The following is a 19,711-nucleotide window of genomic DNA, read 5'->3' on the forward strand; positions in this document are numbered from 1 at the left end:
TCCCCGTAGAGTGTTGCCATTGCTCGTTTTGAAATCGTTGAGTCTGTTAATCAAAAATTCGTTAAAGTTTTACAAAATATGAAACAGTTAATAAAACAAATTCCAAATCTGAGCTTCCAGATGCCCATATTTAAATGGAGAACTACGTTTTAAAAATTTGACTCTAGGTAACTTTTTTTTTTTTTTTCACAGTGGGAGAAACATACATAAATTCATGCAGATTATTCATTATTTAGTTTTTTAAAAATATAATGCAGAGGTCTAATATTTGGGGGCAAGTATTAAGTGAAACGTCGTTTATAGTGAACCAGCGCAAAATGCCAAAACCAAATTAATAGCTCTTCTGCGCAAATTGCTCCTTTGGACGTGGAAAAATTATTGGCGTTGGTTTTATTCAAAATCTCTCTAATTTTCAAACCGACACAATTCTGAATCTCTTTTATTAGAAAATATTATTTTTCGCATGACCAAGAAATACATAGTTTAAATATACGAAATAAATAACTTATAAGTTATTTTCTCCCTCCTTCCAGCATGTCTTCGTGGTGTAATGGTAGCACACTCGGCGCGTATTCGAGAGGTCCATGTTCGAGTCCCGGCGAGGGCATTGCTCATTTTTCATGTTGTAGTGAATAATTCCATTACCATCAGAGAGCATTCATTCCAGAGGTAAGTGACAATTCCACTTTTATTAATACACACACGTTTTATTTACAATATAACACAAAGATTACAAGCATTATTATTAGGCAAGCGCCCTCATTATTATTAGGCTTAACACCTTCGTTCTTCCATCAAACTAAAATCAAGTTAGAATATCAACAGGGACAAGACGCTCGGAGCGCCACCTAACGCCGAGAGCAATCAATTTATAACACACGTCTCCAGCATCAAAAATCCTAATGATCTACAGTGGCGCCTGAACCAAAAGGTGGTGGACGATAATTCGTCACCACCAGGCCCTGCCGTTTGGGTGATCTAATCCACAGTCGATTTTTGAAAGGAGGAGTTTATAAGGTAATTTCTCCCTCCTTCCAGCATGCCTTCGAGGGGTAGCCACAGCACACTAGGCGCATGTTTGAGAGGTCCAGTTTCACACAATCGCTGAACCACTAAAGTCCTAATCACATTATGTTTCGACTACACGGGACTTGACGTCGAAAGGGACAATTCTCAGAACCCGCCCAATTCCTGGAAACCCACGTAGCTAGGTTACCATTTTCACTTACTACAAAGACTTGAACGCCAAACACTAATCGATTATTTTTAAGATTGATTTATTCACGTGAGGCTTCAGAAGCAGAACTTTCGTCTGATTTGTTGTCTCTACCCGGAACTGAGGTCCAGCCGTGACATTTTCGATGAGGTTTGAAAAAATCCCGCGTAGCCACCGCAACATAGTTTCCGTAGCTAGGCGGGACTTCCCTTCAGGCGGGGCACTTTTTTCTAGGAATCCTCCCGTTTAAACCAGTGCTACCAGAATCTCGTTTCTCAGAAAAGTCCCGTCTAGCAGGGACTGTAGCCATGTGTGATAACCTCTTAATCAATGCCTAGCAGAACGAAATGAGGTGGAATTTTTTAACTAAAAAATATTGGTTCAATATTGTCGCAGATCACTGCGTGTTAAGACCAAAGTGTCAGCATTATTCACAAGTGTTCATGCTTTCAATGTCATTCTGAAGTGTGTATAGTTGCTATAACACCTGCAAACTCGGAAAACAAAAGAAGGTGACCAGAGAGTGATCCACTGGATTAACAGAATGGCGAGTATTAATCCTTACACTATTGCAAGTAAACTTGGACGTCATACAGTAAGTCCTGGAGATTCAGTAATGTCTATAAAATACATAAGCGCGTGTACGAAACTGGTATATTTAACCAAGATTCAATTATGGAACTTCACTCTGAATAACTATATTTTATTTTTGAGTTTCATCATTTCAACTTTTTTGCATATTTGTATCTGATTTGTATTTTACACCACCCCACGATGTTACACTCTTTAGTGGCAAAGTTATTTTCACATCTTGTCTCTGCGACACCTTTGTTCTGTTTTTAGTACTTCCAGGAACCCTTATTAAACGACAACTGGCAAAAAGCCTGCAATCCACGCAGGCTAAGTCCAGTATAACAGCGGAAAATGGAAAAATGGACGAAACTAGATTACAAATGAGACGACCAGTATTCCACAAACCCCAAGCCAAAGTTCTGAAAGCTTATCATGATGTACATCCAGCCGGCAGAGAAGGCCAGAATGGAAAACCTATTCTCTTCAGCAATGAATCTCATCTTCTACATCTTCTACATCTTCTCATATATCTTGGAAGTAGTAATGGTCAGTTTGGTCTGAGCCTTTACGAAAGAACTTTATACCAGCTCTGTTTCTGGAATGACAGTGTGGTGCTACATATGCTAGGTAGATCCATTTAATTTTTCATTCCGATGCACTGGCAGCCTAATGTGTTTCTGATTTGGTTGTGGAACAGACGGTACCGCCATTTTTACAAGTGCTTCAAGAGTCGATTTTCAACACGACAAAGGTATGTCGCATGTTACTCACGTTGTTGTCAAAAACCGACGCGGATTTGATCTTCTACCATGGAATGCCAAATCTCTGGAATCTCTTCCATGGAGCATAGCTGAGACAATATAGATCGGTTATTGCTAAATATTAAAAATATGATAGTATCTCATAAATTCTTTTGGAGTTGATCGATTTACTAGCATGGCTGCACTTTATGTCACCATCATTTCCGGGCTCATATCGATCTATTTTCAATTAGAATAATTTTTTTACGTCAATTCGCTATACCTAACAGCAGGTATTTTGTCTTCTTGTTGTTCTGTATTCCTTATGTTTCTACACAATTTGAGAATACCGTTGTTTGTTTTTGAAAAGCACATAATACATTGCGCATTTAAATATTTGTGAAAAAAAATAGTAAAACAAGCCTAAATTTTCAAAATGGAAAAATGGCTAGGATTGACTAAGCGGAAAAGAGATGATTCATTAGGTGATGGATCCAGGAAAATCTTATAGCACTAAGAATATTGAAAAGAGAAGAAAAATTGTTTATCTTATCATTTGGGTTTACTTGGAATGGATATGAAATGGACTCTCAACCTCAATGTGTTGTTTGCGTTGAACTATTACCCACTCAAAGTATAAAACCATCGTTTCTTAAAAGACATGTTGAATCTAAACATGCCAATTTAAAGTATAAATTTGAAGAGTATTTTAAGAGGAAATTATCGGAGTTCAGAAACAGTAAACAAGTAATGAAAGGTTTTGTTACTTCAAATGAAAAAGCTTTGAAAGCTAGTTACCTAGTAAGCCTAAGAATTGCCAAGAGTGGGCAGGCTGACTGTATTGAAGAAAACCTTATATTACTATAAATAAACCTTATATTTGTATTGATACAACAAACTTTGTTCAATTATTAGTTTATGCACGTTTCGAAGAAGATAAACGAATTGGCGAAGAGTATTTATTTTGTGAATCTCTTCATGAGAGAGCAACTGCAAATGAAATTTTCAAAGTAATTGGCTGATTCAAAGTAATTACGTCTTAGAATGTCATTCCTTGGAATAAATGCATTGCCATATGCAGTGACGGAGCTCGGGAGTTAACAGGAAAACATTCCGGTGTTGTTTCTCAAATAAAGAATGTGCACCTGAAACTAAATTTACTCACTGCTCCGTTCATCGTAAAGCTTTAGTAGTCAAAACAGTCCTCAAAACCTGAGAATCGTTTTGAATCAAGCTCTGAAAATTGTTGATTTTATTAAAAGCCGAGATTTAAATTCAAGAATATTTATGATTTTATGCCAAGAGATGGGCATTGAACGTGAAACTCTTTTGTTGCATTCCCTAAGTAAGATGGTTTTTCCAAGGCAAAGATCAAAATCGTCTTTTTGAATTTCGATCAGAAATACAAATTTATCCTTTGTATTTCAAAATTTGAACTGCAAAAATGTTTATTTAGTAGATTATGGTTGGCGTGTTTAGTGTATTTAGCTGATATTTTTGAAAGTTAAATGAATTAAATTTAGGTTTGCAAGTACAAAGTGTTAATTAGTTTACCATTAGAGAGAAAATAAAGGCAATGATTAAAAAAAAAAAAAAAAAAAAAAAAAAGGGGGGGGGAAGATGATAAGGCTAATAAGCAGAGAACTGGATAAGCTATTTACCACATTTAGTAAGTTTTCTAATCGGAAGTAATTCGAAAATGAAGGATGAATTTGCATTCGGTATTAGAAACCCATTTTGTTCAAATGTATCTGAAAGAAAAAACACAATTAATAGACATTTCAGATTTCTAACTGAAGATTTCAAAGATAACACACTTTTTAACTTTTGGCTGAACCGGGAAAAAAGAGAATTTAAAGGCATTTCAAATAAAGCTATTAAATTTTTATTGCCTCTTTGTGCAACTTAATTGTGTGAACAACGAATTTTTTTTTTTTTTTTTTCCCAGAACAAAATTAAAAGTGGATCATAATTTACGATTAAAACTAAGTCAAATGAAATAAAAATTTAAAAAAAAAAAACTGATCTCTTCTAAACAGGCCCAAATTTCACACTAGATTTTAGAATTAAAGTATTTAACTTAAATTTTGATAGTTAAAATGTTAATGAATATTTTAATATAATTTTTTATGTGTTCATATTTAATACAAATAGCCAATAGGTTGTGGAAATGGCAAAATATATAACATTTTTTATTATTTCCATTAAGAAACTGAAAACTAATCTTTGTAAAATGTAGTAGTGGTACGCGTTAGACAAAAGATTGAGAACCGTTGGTCTATATAATACTTTCAATATCTTTTTTCTATCTGATCGTGCTTTGAATATGAAACTTCCGCATTCTGAAATTTGGAGAGCAAACTTTGTTTTTTGAATCTTTGACTGTATGTCAGCTTATAAGGTATTTCTCCCGCCTTCTTGGCATGCCTTCGTGGTGTGGTGGTCTGCACGCTGGGCGCGTGTTCCAGAGATCCGTGGTTCGATTCCCGGCGAAGGCGTTGCATAATTTTCAATCTTGCCTGCTTCCAAAAATACCTAATATCTCTACAAGCTATAATCCGCAAAAGCACGCCAAACTTTCAGCTGGACTCGATCAAAGCACAAATGCAACATTTTGAAAGGTTTCATAAAACTGCGTAAAAGGCCTCGCAGCTTTACATTCATATAAGCATTTGATGATGAATTTAGTAATGAATAACTATTTATCTACAAACCTAAAATTAAAATCTAAATTGACAACCGGGGAAGAAAGAAAATGCATCTAAAAAGAAATACGTGTAAAGATTTTATTATCCAAATCTAGTTCGGGAAGTGTTTACACTTCATGAAATATCATGTCCGGCTGTTAACTGCTTTAACAGTTAGTGCTAGTGAGTTCGATTTTTAGTTTTTGCGGAACAGCTTCAGATTCTGCGGGAGAAAGGCTGCCAATTCAATTATTCACCTTGATCTCAGCTACGCGACATCTGGCATGTTGCCGACCGAGTTCTTTTGCACTCGGCGCCACGAGCTGAATAAATATGAATGCAAAATAAAATACTGTTTGCTGGTGTTCTTTATGGTTCTTAAGGAGAGTTTGAAATTATAATCTTTGAGATAGAATCTGTGAGCTTGAGAAGAAATGACCTCAATTCTTTTTATCTTATAATATGGAAAGATTTTTTTCGACGTGTTTCGCCCTGCGTAGTATTCAACGTTTTCATTTACGTTTTATTTACGTATTCATCTTCACTACATATAATAAAAGAAAGAGTCTGTGTGTGTGTCTTTCGTTTGTGCTGCGCGTAAGCTAATAGATCCACGGCTACGAAATTTGGTACAAAGGTGCATCTAGACAAAAGCCAGAGCACCTCGAAGCGATTTTTTCGAAATTCGAATTAGAATTTTTTTTATTTTATGTTTTGTGACGAAATCGCGTCATTTTAAGACATAATGGGCTATAGGAAAGCGAGATTTTACTCTACACACTCGATTTTCACATCGTCATGAAACGTAGGCACTTAGCTATTTTACGAACTTAAAAAAATAAATTTCGTGTTTCAATAAATCGATTCAATGCGAATTTATTTAACAAAGGGAGCTTAACACCTTTTCAATGGGGTTTTTTCTAAAAAAGTTTATATTTAAAAATGTACAGTTTATTTTTCTTTGATTTTTGGACACCTTAAACTTTTATCCTTGCGACTGCTTTTACAAAAAGAATTCTGGAAAAATTATAATATTTTGTATTTTTAAAACATTTTTTAAATGAAACTTCCGAGTACACTTCTCACATCTTTGAAAATGGGATTTTGGCAACAATTTTCCTGTCTTATTGTTGTTGATAGATTCTTGATGAAATCGCATCATTTTGAATAGTTTCATTGTTTTAGAAATATGGGTTTGGCAACAACTTTTCATCGTATTTCTTATGTCACTGTTTTTAAGAGATTGGCATATTTCATTGTCATTTTTACACATATGTAATACATTTTTATTGATTTTTTTTGGTAAAGTTGTTCTGCAGAGTAAAATTCTGCGCGGAATTTTATGTTTTTTGAGTTGCTTTCATGTTAGTTTTTGCTTATTTCACTGTTTGTAAGATATTGAAAAGTTTTGCATGATTTTTTTTTTTTTTTTCAACAGAAAGTTGGTTAATTTTTTTCTTGAAAATATAAGATAAAATATCATTAATCATACTTTGCTTTTCAGAATTTTTTGTTTTTTGTATTCTTTTATGTTATTTATTGCTCATTTCACTGTTTTTAAGATACTGAAAAGTTTTGAGTGATTTTTTTAGGAAACAAAGTTCTTAACCTCCTTTATACCATTTGAGTTCTTAAGATTTTGTAAAGGGAAGTTGGTTAATTTATTTATTAGGATAATTAATATTTGTATTAAGGGATAATGCTTATTTCATTCTAATTTTGTTATACGTAATACCTTTTGTTTACGAAGTTGTTCTGCAGAGTAAAATTCTGCGCAGTTTTTAAATTTAATGTTTAGTGTTTCCTTCAGCCATTTTCCCGATATATTTAAAAGCCAGAAAGGCTGGCAGCGAAGCTGCTAGTTTCTCATAAAATGAAGTAAGAAAAGGGAAAGAATATCTTGATATGTTTTCTTGATTTTTCTTTATAATTCATGCTAAATCTCTACATATAATAAAAGAAAGTGTCTGTGCCTCTTTCGTTTGTGTTGCGAGTAAGCTAATAGACCCAGGGCTACGAAATTTAGTATATAGGTGCACCTAGACAAGAGCCAAGGCACCTCGAAGCGATTTTTTAAAAAATGATATCAGATTTTTTTGATTTTGTCTTTTCAATTTTATCGCATCATTTTGAATAGTTTCATTCTTTTAGAAATGTGGTTTTGGCAACAGTTTTTCATTCAATTGTATACTGGACTGCTTACTATTGAAAATCAGCACCGTTGCCACTTGGAAAAATGAGGGCGATCATTCTGTGCAATTTTTAAATTTAATGTTTCTCTTGGATACTGGACGTTTGTTGAGAAAAGGCAACGGGAAGTTGATTAAAATAATTAATATTTGTATTAAGGGATATTGCTTATTTCATTGTATTTTTGTTATACGTAATATCTTTTTAAATTTTTTTATGAAATTGTTCTGCAGAGTAAAATTCTACGCAGTTTTAAAATTTAACGTTTGGTGTTCCTTTCAACCATTTTTCCGGTACATTTAAAAAGCCAGACGAAGAGTGTCAGAGTAGCTGCTAGTTAATAATAAACTAAGGCAACACTTAAAATAAACTGTAACAATGCGTTATACTTGAATATACATAATATAAACAATTATGTTTACTATATCCCTGCTAAAATAATAATTCTCAAAGGCAAGAAATTCTGATATGGCAATTTTGTTAAAAAATTTACAGTATAAAATCATCTTTATTGACTTTCACGTTATATAATCCATCTCCTCAAAAATTATTCTTTTTTAACTTTAATTTATTTCATTTCATTTTCAATTTATTTCATTTTAATTTATTTCATTCATTAAATTTTCATTTAATTTATTTCATTTTTTTAAACTTTAATTCATTTCGTTTTCATTTACTGGTTATTTATACTAATTAATTTAAATTTATTTTCATTTAAATTTACACCGAGAAAGATGCATAGCATCCTGAGAAGGCAGATCTCCTCAACTGCTTAAGGAAAGGGACAGAAAATAGCCAAATCTGGTTTTCTGCCGTGTTTGGCAGCCCAAAATGTTCTTAACAGGAATCTAGGCCGTGTATGCGGCACTTCCCTCAGCAAAAGCTCCCTGAATACAGGATCTCAACGAATTCAGGTAGGGAGGCCTTTTAACGCATTTTTTTTAAAGAATTATTAACTGGAAATATTTATGTAATTAAAGAGCAGAATTTTTTTTCCCCCAAATGAAAGAAAAGGCCTTTGAGACTTGCAAATAGGTTGATAAGATGGATATGAAAATACACAGTAAAAAGATAAAGATAAATTTAAATAGAAGAACCAGAAATAAAACATTTAAGAATTTAAAATACTAAGATAAAAAAATCTGAAAGGTTTCAGATTTTAAATTAAGTCCAAAGGGGAGTTTTTTCAATGTTTTGTGTAAATAAAGGTAACACACAAAACGCCTTTAAACCATAAAATTCAGTTCAACGGCAATCATTCCCAGCGTGTTGGATGCACTTTGGTTTACTGCTCAATTTTCTACGAACTGCCCCAGTCCCGTAGACGGTCAATGAGTTTACTGAGTATCTTTAGACTTCGGCGAGTGATCCTTTAGGGTTTCACGGTAAGCATGTCCTTTTTTAGGGCAGTAAATACGGATGATGAAGGTAGTGATGTAAAATGCAATTTTGAAAATTTTAATGCTATATGTTTAATGTTTAATTTTATGCCACTGACCATTGCATCGATTCGTTGGGCTACTGTCCAGCAAGAAAGACTTAGGCTATACATACACTACATAATATACTTAAGATTACAAGACTATACAAGCTATATAGGGGCTGCGTTACACACATAACGCATACATAACACATTAATGCGTAACACAGTCAAATGCGTAAACTACAGTTAAATACATAACATTACATAACACATAAACAACACATACATAACGCGTGTATATTACTGACACGTACATAACACATAAACAACACATACATAACGCGTGTATATTACTCACACGTACATAACACACACCACATGTTACGCATAACACACACTGACACATAAATACGTAACACAGTTAAATACAAAAATGTACCAATCATAACGTACGAAAACTACCTTTGCACGCATACCATAGACATTAAATAAGACACTGGACCATTCAGATTACAAAATAGTACAGACTACATATTTGATACAGCTTACATTTCATAGTGTACCAACTAATATACATACACTGCGTAATATGCATAACACTACAACAAGGCTATACAGGCTATATAGGGGCTGCATAACACTACGTAACATACATAACACAGTTAAATATATAACAGTATAATAACATATACATAACACATAAATACGTAATACAGTTAACACATAAATATGACAATTATAACTTCGGAAAAATACCGTTGCATGTGTACAATAGAAATTAAATAGGACGCTTAACCATTCAGATTACATAATAGTACAGACTATACGTATATTTGATACAGATGACACGTTACCATCCCAGGTTTTGTGGTAATACAGACCGCATATTTGGTGCTCGGTTCAAGCTGCATGTTATTTATAGAGTTAGTATATTTGGGTTCTTGATGATGTGATTTGCAGGCTTTAAATACTCAGTTAAATACATAGTCTATACCCATTTACAGGATGAATGAGAGTTTATTTGTTGTAGACATTTAGCAATTCAGGTTACATTAAACTGCCAATTGCAAACTGAAACAGAATAGGTGTCTCAGCACGAATAGGTGTCTCAGCACATAGTTGTTGAGGGACAAAAGATAGCATTTGGATATTCGAGGTGTAGGGCTATATGGGGCGCTTTCCACTTTCATTAATTTTTGACACATATAGATAGCTATAACACCTGCGATAATGAAGCACTATTCTGCCCGGCAGGGATCTTGCTCCAGAACATCAAGCTTGTCCATAATACATTTAATTTTGCTTACCAAGGATCGTTCTTTGATGAGGAAGTTTTGGCCACTTTATTTTGGTATCACCTAATAGGTTTGCCACCGTTACCTCCTATGAAGGGACGAATAATTTCTCCCATCCCTTATCCGGGATTCGAACCCGGGCCCTTCGGCATCATAGTCGGCTTCCCTATCCACTTGGCCAAATTGGTTCCAGAATCTACAAAGTAACAGAGTTGACCAACGGAAACTGAAAACAATAATTGACTATTGTACTAGCAATTACGCTTCTGACACTGGAAGACAGTAGTCATAAAAGTCTATATAAGCTAGTTCAATATGTCAGCAACAGAGTATGTGATATGTATGTTCATTATGTAATTTTGTATTTATGCTGTGCCACGCTCTCATACATAAAGTTCGTTTTGTATCTGAATGATGTAATGTATCTGTACGTGTTTATATCTTTTATTTATGGTACCTAATTTATACTAAGGATCACGCGTACGTCAATGGCATGCTTCTTGTAAACTTTAACTATCATGATAACATATATGTATGGGTGCATATATCAATATGAGTGAGAGTACGTATACTTTTATTTGTTTCGGAATACCTATGTATGTAAGTGTGTACTATATATCTGTATATCATTTTGTATTTAAATTTGTATTTCGTAATCATTTTGTATTTTGTAATCAAAATATCTGTATACATATATTTTGATTGTACTCTTCTTCAAGTGCCTTGTATGCACATGTATATATTTCTTTGTACATTGTTGTACTCTTCTTCAGGTGCCTTGTATGCACATGTATATATTTCTTTGCACATTGTTGTACTCTTCTTCAAGTGCCTAGTATGCATATGTATATCTTTTTTTTGCATTTTATAAATGTCTTCTGCTCAACCGGAGCTGCCCAGGGCTGTGGCCTGGTAGCTAGTGGTTGACTCCCGCCGAGTTGGTAACCAATTCTGCATGGATATATCTATACCTGGGTCGGAAGCCAACTCAGCGGTTTACCTCCCCTATCCACTATACATTCTGGGCGTTATTTTACTCTTGTGGTAAGCCTCATTTTAAAAAATGTAATTTTTCTTCCCATAGTTTATCTTCCAACATTTCATTTTTTTTTTTAATTTCTTTCTTAAAGGTGACTTAAGTTGTACTTTGGGGGGGGGGGGAAATTGATATTCTCTTATCTATATCTGTATATATAAGGAATAGTCTGTCTGCGTGTATGTGTCTTTCGTTCGTGCTAATAGACCCAGAGCTACGAAATTTGATACATAGGGGTGGAGCTAGATAACAGCCAGTGCACCTCGAAGCGATTTTGTCAAAATTCGAAAGAGATTTTTTTTCTTTTTATGTTTTTTGATGAAATCGCATCATATCCACAATTCTCTCTCATTAGATCAGTAATAATGACACGCAGCCATTGTTGCTGATATCGCTGTTGCCATTGTTGCTGATATCAGCACTGTTGCCACTCAGAAAAGTGAGGTTCAGACTTTTTAATTTTTTCTCCCTTCCCCCTCCCAAAGATGTGTTAGCTCAGAAGGGCTGTTAGTCTGGAAACGGCATTCCGAGTTGAGTCATTGTAAAAGGTTGAATCACTTTGTAAATTGTTGCCACCAAATATTATCGGCCTGAATTATTTCAAGAGTAATTAAATGAAGGAGAATGTGCATGCTTGTAGGTATGTTTCTCGCATTGTGAAAAAACGACGGTACCTACAGCCGTGACATTTTGAATAACGTAATCCTCCACCAGAACATGGTCATCTGGTAGCCCGAATTTGAAATTTCGAATTAGTTTTATTATCCATTTCATATTTTGTAAAACTTTAACGAATTTTTGATTAACATACTCAACGATTTCAAAGCGACCAATGGCAACACTTTACGGGAAAATTTGTTTTTATCTCCAGCGCGCAAGACTGTCTATCGGAAAGAATATTATATTTAATAAATAAATGTAACACAGAAAACGCTAGAAAAACTCTCATAAAGTATGCATATTATAAAATTTGAACGCTTTCAGATTTTTTTTATTATATTAATTATTATTTTCATTGAGGTGCTCATGGATTAACCGTAATTTTGCGTAGTTTACGAAGCTAGAGTTAGCTAAGTAGCTAAGTATTTTTACGACGCTAAAGTAAATTTTAAATTATTTAAGAATACCGATGAATCAGAGTAGACTGAAGATAGAATATCAATACTTTAGACTGGAAATAATGTTTACTAATCGAAAATTAGATCTAGAATAATTAGAGAAAGAAATCACTGTTAAAAATCTACAAACTTTCATCTCAGTGTATGACGTTAATAAAAATATGCTCGTGGGAGACTGTAATTTTTATCAGTTTTGTATAAAGATAATAATAGTTTTTAATATTTTTTATAATTTATTTGATATAATTTACTTTTTGAAATGTTCTAAATTCGATAAAATAATTGATTTGTTTACGATTTTTACCAATTATGTGTGTACGTTATAACCGTACGTTGTCCTGCATGCTTAATACATTTGTATTTTAAATTAATATATCTGTTTTAAAAATGTAAGGATGATTTTTGAAACGTTGTATAATTTTGGAGCTGGGGAAGGCGTGAGTTAGTAAAGCAGCATTAGCCTAGAAGTGGCTTTTAGCTTTATATGGCGCTGTTTGAAACCACTAACGTTGTTTTCAAGTACGAATTTTCGAACGCCGTCTTTCAGTCAAGTGCTGTTAATATTTTGTCATGACTGTGACCCATTTTTACTTCCTTATACGATATAAAAGCAGTATTGTAATCCCGAAACGCTTCGGGTATCATATTTCAAATTCGAAAATATCCATTTCAAAATTATTATTATTAAATTATTATTATTAAAATTATTATTATTTCATTCGAAAATATCCATTTCAAACCGCTCAAACTATGTTTTTGCGTGACATCTGTACGTACGGACAGAATAAAGGACTGTTTTTTCCAGAAAGGATTTTTAAAATGGATTTAAAATGGATTCAAAAGAGATTATTTTCTTGACGCCTGTACGTACGTACCTATGAATGTATCTCGCATAACTCAAGAATGAGTAGCAGTAGAATTACAGCCGTAGAAGCCGTACATTTTTGTATATTTGGACTGCTAATAACATGTAGTTGTTCACATCCCGGTTTCGTTGCAGTCGGCTGCACCAAACTTATATAAATATATATATCTCACTCTCTTACCTAGTTCGGTGAGCTTGGACTTTTTATTCCTGTATGTTGGTAAAGTGAGAATTTTTGCTTTAAAAAATGATTGAATTATGTGGTTTCATGTTCGGGTTAAGGTTTTTAAGCATTTAGTTAATCTGCATGCAATAGTTGTAGAATTATCAATAATTTAAAAGGGGCGACTTAAGTCTAATGAACCGCCATTTGTTTAGATTTGAAACTCAATAGCATAGTGAATTAAGTCAGTTTCTCCTCCTTCAGAGTCTTTTAGCCGAGCGGGACCAAACGTAGAATTTCGGTTTTGTGCACCGAAAAATCTGCCTTCTTGCACGCTGGCCTAATTTCTTGTTTTTGCGTAGAAACTCTAATTTTAACTCTTAAAATCTGTTTTTGAACAGCCTTTAATTGCATTAGTGTTTAATGTTTTTCTGTCTTTTACAATTTTTTAATTAATGAAGATGTATTGAGTTTTTATGTATTTTTGTTTTACCGCGAAGTGAGAACTGGGTTAATTGAATGAGAAATACATCTCTAATGAAATTCGAGGAAATGATATTTAAGTGAAATGCAACAAAAATGTGTATAATTTAATAGGTCATACAAGGAAGTCAGGCAGAGCCCACGTAAATTTTTTTTTTTTTGTTTAATTGTGATAATAATAATAATAATAAAACCTGGCTCTATGGATAATTGTAACGAACTGTTTGCATGTATTCCATTCTTATTAAATGTGCATTCATTCTCCACATTATTCAGCTTAGGGAAAGTGCCAAAAACTAGAAATTCTTTCGCTTTTACGTCATTTGTATATGAGCAACCACCCGTATCCACTACACGTAACTCAGCTCATCCTCTCTGGGAAAATGGACTTTGGCTGCAGGATGCGTAGTTCATTCGAAATCGTCCCTTGTTTATTTGCTGACTGAAGATGGAGGTACCTATCTCGCTCGACCTTGGACTTGAACAGCGCGTGCGATCTATTTTGAGTGCATGCGTAAGACGTGCATGTTAGAAACTGAGCGCATGCTAGTTCTCTGTTGTGCTTGACTTAAAACGGAGAACTAAAGAAATAACTCTCATGAAAAATGCTCAAAATACATTTCATATTATAAAGAAGATATGCAGACAAAATTTATAAGTGCTTTTCTCTGTTAAAATTATTTACACTGCACATAACGAAAAGGGGGACAGTTCTATATCTCCGGTTCTACCGGGCCGATTGACGAAATTCAAATTGCGTTTTTCATGTCTCGAAAGCGTGACTTAGGATATATATTAGATTTATATATAGCATTATTCTAATATAGGTATTTTTGCACAAAATTATACTTTTTTTGAAATGACATGGCAATTTTTTTTCCATATTTTGATTCTACGACTCAGATTATGCCTAAATATAAACTTCTGTAAAATTCGGTGCGAAATTTACGTAGAAATTCAAAAATTTATCTTGGCGTATTTTTTTCAGTTTCCGCCAAGAATAATTTATTGGCGAATTTTTTAAGTTATAGCAACCTATTTTCCTTTCCCTTTTTTTTTCATCGTACACGAGCGGAAAAAAATCATCGTTCATACCTTCAAATAATTTTAACAAACCAAATTGGCGTTATTATCGCTTATAACACATATGCCAAATTTCAAAACGCGTCAATATGTTAATTCATGTATATCTTAGAAAATATTGAATAAAAAACTCTTAATTTTCTGCGGGTGCGCCTAGAAATATGTCTTCTTTAAAATGATGTTAAAAATTTTATAAGTTATAGAACAAAAATTAAAAAATGGTACAAAAAATGGTTATAGTACAAAATTTTTAAAAGTTATAGTACAAAAATTGTTTCGAAATTTTTTTTTAATTTGTCAAAATAAAAATTTAAAAAATAATAATAAAAGATGGGCTAATTATACTTGAATTAAGCCTAAATTCTGAATTCTGACAGAATGAATCAAGTAGATTTAATAAAAAAGAGAGATAAATAAATATATGTCAGATTCAATTAACATTGAGGAGCTAACATTTTGAGAGCTAATTTCTTAATACGCACTAGCGCGATTTTCACAAAAGTTGGCAGTTTGGTATAATTTGAGTCGTAGAATCGAAATATGGAAAAACGATTGGCATGTCATTTCAAAAGATGTCCGATTTTGTGTCAAAATACCTATATTAGAACAATGCTATATATAAATCTAATACATATCCTAAGTCGCGCTTTAGAGACATAAAAAATCTGATGTGTGCACCACATGACTTCCTTGTACGGAATATTAAATTATTCCCATTTTTTCTTGAATTTCATTTAAACATATTGGATTGAATTAAATCTACTTCGTCGATGGCGCATAAACCACAATAGAATAAATGCACTCTTTAAAATTCACTATATTTGTTTACCATAGCGACACTCTGGCCCTAGGGTCACTTAACAGCGTTACATTTCATTCATTTTTTAACTTAGAATGCACAAAATTGATATCATTTTAAGAATTATCTAATCGTTGCCACATGTTCTATTCAAATACTATAATAAATGCAAAACGATGTATAAAAGAAGTTCAGCAAAGAACAACAACAACAACAAAAAAGATTCAATTTTTCACAGACGATTCGGTATTTCTTATTCAATTAATTCAGTTCTCACTTCGCGACAAGGCAAAAATACATTAAAACTCAAGATGTCTGTATTGAAAATTATGAAGTAAATCTTAAATACTTATTTCCTCGAATACATTCCAGAATGGTTTAAGCATGATTTTATTCGCAATAATAAAAGAAGGCGTTATCTTTGTCATTTCGAAGTTTACTTTCTCTAGATCGTCAACAAATCTACTATTCTACTGTTTCAGATGTAAACAAGCAATGGCCGCCATGGGAAAAATTATTAGGCTTAGCAGCAACTTTTAAATTGTTGATAATTGTACAAATATTGCTTGCAGATTTACTAAGGGCATAAAACCCTTAACCGGAAGATAAGAACAACATAATTCAATTATTTTAAAGCAAAAAATTCACAATTTACAAATATACAAGAGTAAATAAATTAAGATCACTGAGCCGGATAACAGAGTGGATAAATATATAAATATATTTATATACTTTTGGTGCGGCCGATTGCAACTAAAATACGAAGTGCACATCTACTTAATATAGCAAACTTATATACAAAATTTCAACGTTCTGAGGCTACTCGTTTTTGAGTTATGCGAGATATGTAAGTACGTACGTACGCACAGACGCCACGGAAAATTTTCGTCAGAATTCATTTTAAATTAGTTTTACAATTTTTTTGTGGAAAAAGAGTCCTTTATCCTGTCCTTACGTACAGATGTCACGCAAAAACATAGTTAAATTGCATTCGATAGCGGTCAAAATGGATATTTGCTTTGAAATATGATTCCTGAAACTTTTAGCGATTACAATACTTCCTTTTTACTTCATAAGAGGAAGTAAAAACGCAAGTTAAATTTCGTCAGTTGGCCCAGTAGAAATAGGGACTGTCTCCCCTTTTTTTTACTTCCTTGTACGAAGTAAAAAGGAAGTATTGTAATCGCGAAAAGTTTCAGGAAGGATATTTCAACGAAAATATCCATTTTGACCGCTATCGAATGCAATTTAACGATGTTTTTGCGTGATATCTGTACGTAAGGACAGAATAAAATACACTTTTCCTTCAAAAAAATTATAAAACTGCTTTAAAATTAATTCTGAAGAGAATTATTCGTGGCGTCTGTACGAACGTATGTACGTACGTGCGTACGTATGTTCGTGCGTACGTACGTATCTCGCATAACTCAAAAACGAGTAGCCTCAGAACTTTGAAATTTTGTATATAGGACTGCTATAACATGTAGATGTGCACCTCGTATTTTGGTGGCAATCGGCCGCACGAAACGTATATAAATATATTTATATATATATATCCACTCTGTTACCCGGCTCAGTGATCTCAGTTTCTTTACTCTTATATGTTTGTAAATTGTACATTTTTTGCTTTAAAAATGATTTTATTATGTTGTTTTTATCTTACGGTTAAGGTTTTTATGCCTTTAGTAAATCTGTATGCAATATTTTTAGAATTATCAACAATTTTAAAGTTGTCTAAGTGCCGCTAAGCCTTTTTTTAATGGCGGCCATTGATGTTTACATTTGAAACAGAAGACTAGTGGATTTGTTGCCAATCTAGAGAAATTTAGCTTCGCAACAACAAAGATAACGCCTTAATTTATTATTGCCCATTAAATCATGCTTAATCCTTTCTGGAATTTTTTCGAGGAAATAAGTGTTTAAGATTTACTTTGTAATTTTTAATATAGACATTTTGAGTTTTTATGTATTTTTGCCTTCTCGCGAAGTGAGAACTGAATTAATTGAATGAGAAATACTAAATCGTCTGTGAAAAACTGTTTCTTTTTTGTTTTATTTGCTTAATTTCTTTTACACATAGTTCTAGCTTTATTATAGTATTTGAATAGAACATGTGGCAACGATTAGATAATTTTTTAAATGATATACATTTTGTGCATTCTGAGTTATAATATGAATGAAATATAATACTGTTAAATAAACCTAGCGCCAGAGTGTCGCTATGGTAAACAAATACTAGAGTGAAATTTAAAGAATGCATTTATTCTATTGTGGTTTATGCGCTGTCGGCGAAGTAGGTTTAATTCAATCTAATAAGTTTAAATAAAATGCGTATAATTTAATATTCCGTACAAGGAAGTCAGGTGGTGTACACATCAGATTTTTTTTTCGCAGCGTACATTGTATCTTTTCTGTTAGTTTACTCATGATGCAGTTCTTGCCTGCATGCAAAAGATTATTATCGGAGATAATGACCCTTTTTTTCAAGCAAAATTCACTGTCAAGGCCTCCAGACTTTAATCGCTTTTGTTTCCAGAAGTACCACCATCTTGTGAAAATGTTATCACCTTTTTTTTTTTTTTTTTTTTTTATGTGCTAATGCTGTTACCTAACAAAGGCTTGCTACTTTATTTTTACCAAAAGCAGTTTTCTTTTTACTTAGAGAAGCAATATACTTGCCGCTCTGTCCTGTATGAATGTCTCAAAATCTGCCGCTTGTCTTTTTTACCAGTTAGAAGCACAATTGCAACCTTAGTGTCCACCCGGAGATTAAAAATAAATAAATAAATAAACATCTGAAACTTACAGGTTTTACATTACGCCCAAAGAGGCGTTTTTTTAACCTTCTGTGTGTTACCTTTATTTATTAAATATCATGTTCTTTGCACTTAAATCATAAAATTCAATTCAACAGCAACGTCGCAAAATAATTTTAAAATGGGCATATCTTTAGAGTTTCCGATACACATTCTGCGCGCTGGAGATAAAAAGGTTTCCCCCCCCCCGTAAACTGTTGCTATTCGTCGCTTTGAAACAGTTGACTTTCTTAATCAAAAATTCGTTAAATAAAAAATATGAAATAGATATTAAAACAAAGATTCGGACTTCCAGGTGTTCATGTTCGGGTGGAGGACTACGTTAATCGAAATTTGATGGCTCTAGGTGCCGTTGTTTTTCGCAATGCGAGAAACATAGCCCTTCTGGGCATAGCCCTTCTGAGCTAACGCCCTTTGGGCTAAAAATGAACAAAAAAAGTAAAGAAATAAAATAAACTGAAACCATATGTAGATTTCCAAGTGCTTTTTTTTATTATTTTAGTCAGTCATATAGTTATAGCACATAATTGAACCGATTAAATTCCTAGTAGTTTCGATTTCGCGCAGAGCAAAAATGACTGTTACGAATTTTGTACATATGTACGGGTAATTTTAGTGAAATTATGTGTTAAAACTGTGTTTTTCTGTATAATGTAATATGAGGAGGATGCTCTGCCGGAAAAATAAGAATACTGGGGAAAGTCTATTAATGGCAGAGTAAATGGTTATATCGCTAGTTGGCAAGATAACGCCAAGTTGGCAAGGATTTTGGCGTCTAACTTGTGTTTTAAAATTTAGGGAGAAATCGCCAAAAGTCACAAGACATGGCAACCATTTGGCGACATTTTTGTCCGGTCCCTGTATCACCGTATAATAGGTTTTCTAATTGAATAAATGTAATAGGTCACTATGTTATCTGACCTTCATATGCCATCCAGTAATTTCGAGAAGCAGAAAGTACTAGAAATATCTCGGCGGCCGGGTAAAAACTATATAAGGCCGGAGAGAACATCTGCCTTCAATTGTAGTTGTTAGCTCAGAGACTTTGGAGAGCTTCGCAGTATTTCTTTTGATAAAAATAAATTTTGTTAATCTATCATCGGACCTGTGTGCGCTAAGTCTATTACAAACTCGTACGATTAAAATCGCAACAAGAACCTTGTATTTTGCATACATGTATTAAAACACTCAATCGATTTCGAGGGCAGCTAAAGGTCCCTCCTC

At 33.3% G+C, this 19,711-nt stretch overlaps 1 protein-coding gene across 10 annotated transcripts in view; it reads left to right on the forward strand.

Moving 5' to 3' along the window:
* Positions 1-19,711, forward strand: part of LOC118191856 (uncharacterized) — a 178,937-nt gene that overhangs the window by 76,409 nt on the left and 82,817 nt on the right. For 7 of the 10 annotated variants that reach the window (XR_015044373.1, XM_085827516.1, XM_085827518.1 and 4 more), the window contains one exon: positions 534-669. The exons of 1 other annotated variant lie outside the window; for it this stretch is intronic. Coding sequence is in view for 6 of the 9 variants with exons in the window: in XM_085827516.1 (XP_085683642.1) it covers positions 534-669 (136 nt within the window). In the remaining 3 variants the exon portion in view is untranslated. Of the gene's footprint in view, positions 1-533; positions 670-8,140; positions 8,321-19,711 lie in introns of all 10 variants that reach the window. 2 more of the 10 variants (XR_004758686.2, XR_015044372.1) reach the window with 1 other exon arrangement.

The sequence above is a fragment of the Stegodyphus dumicola genome, chromosome 12 (genome assembly GCF_044657685.1).
Source record: "Stegodyphus dumicola isolate Sdum_Otavi_A_Nest chromosome 12, ASM4465768v1".
NCBI lineage: Eukaryota > Metazoa > Arthropoda > Arachnida > Araneae > Eresidae > Stegodyphus > Stegodyphus dumicola.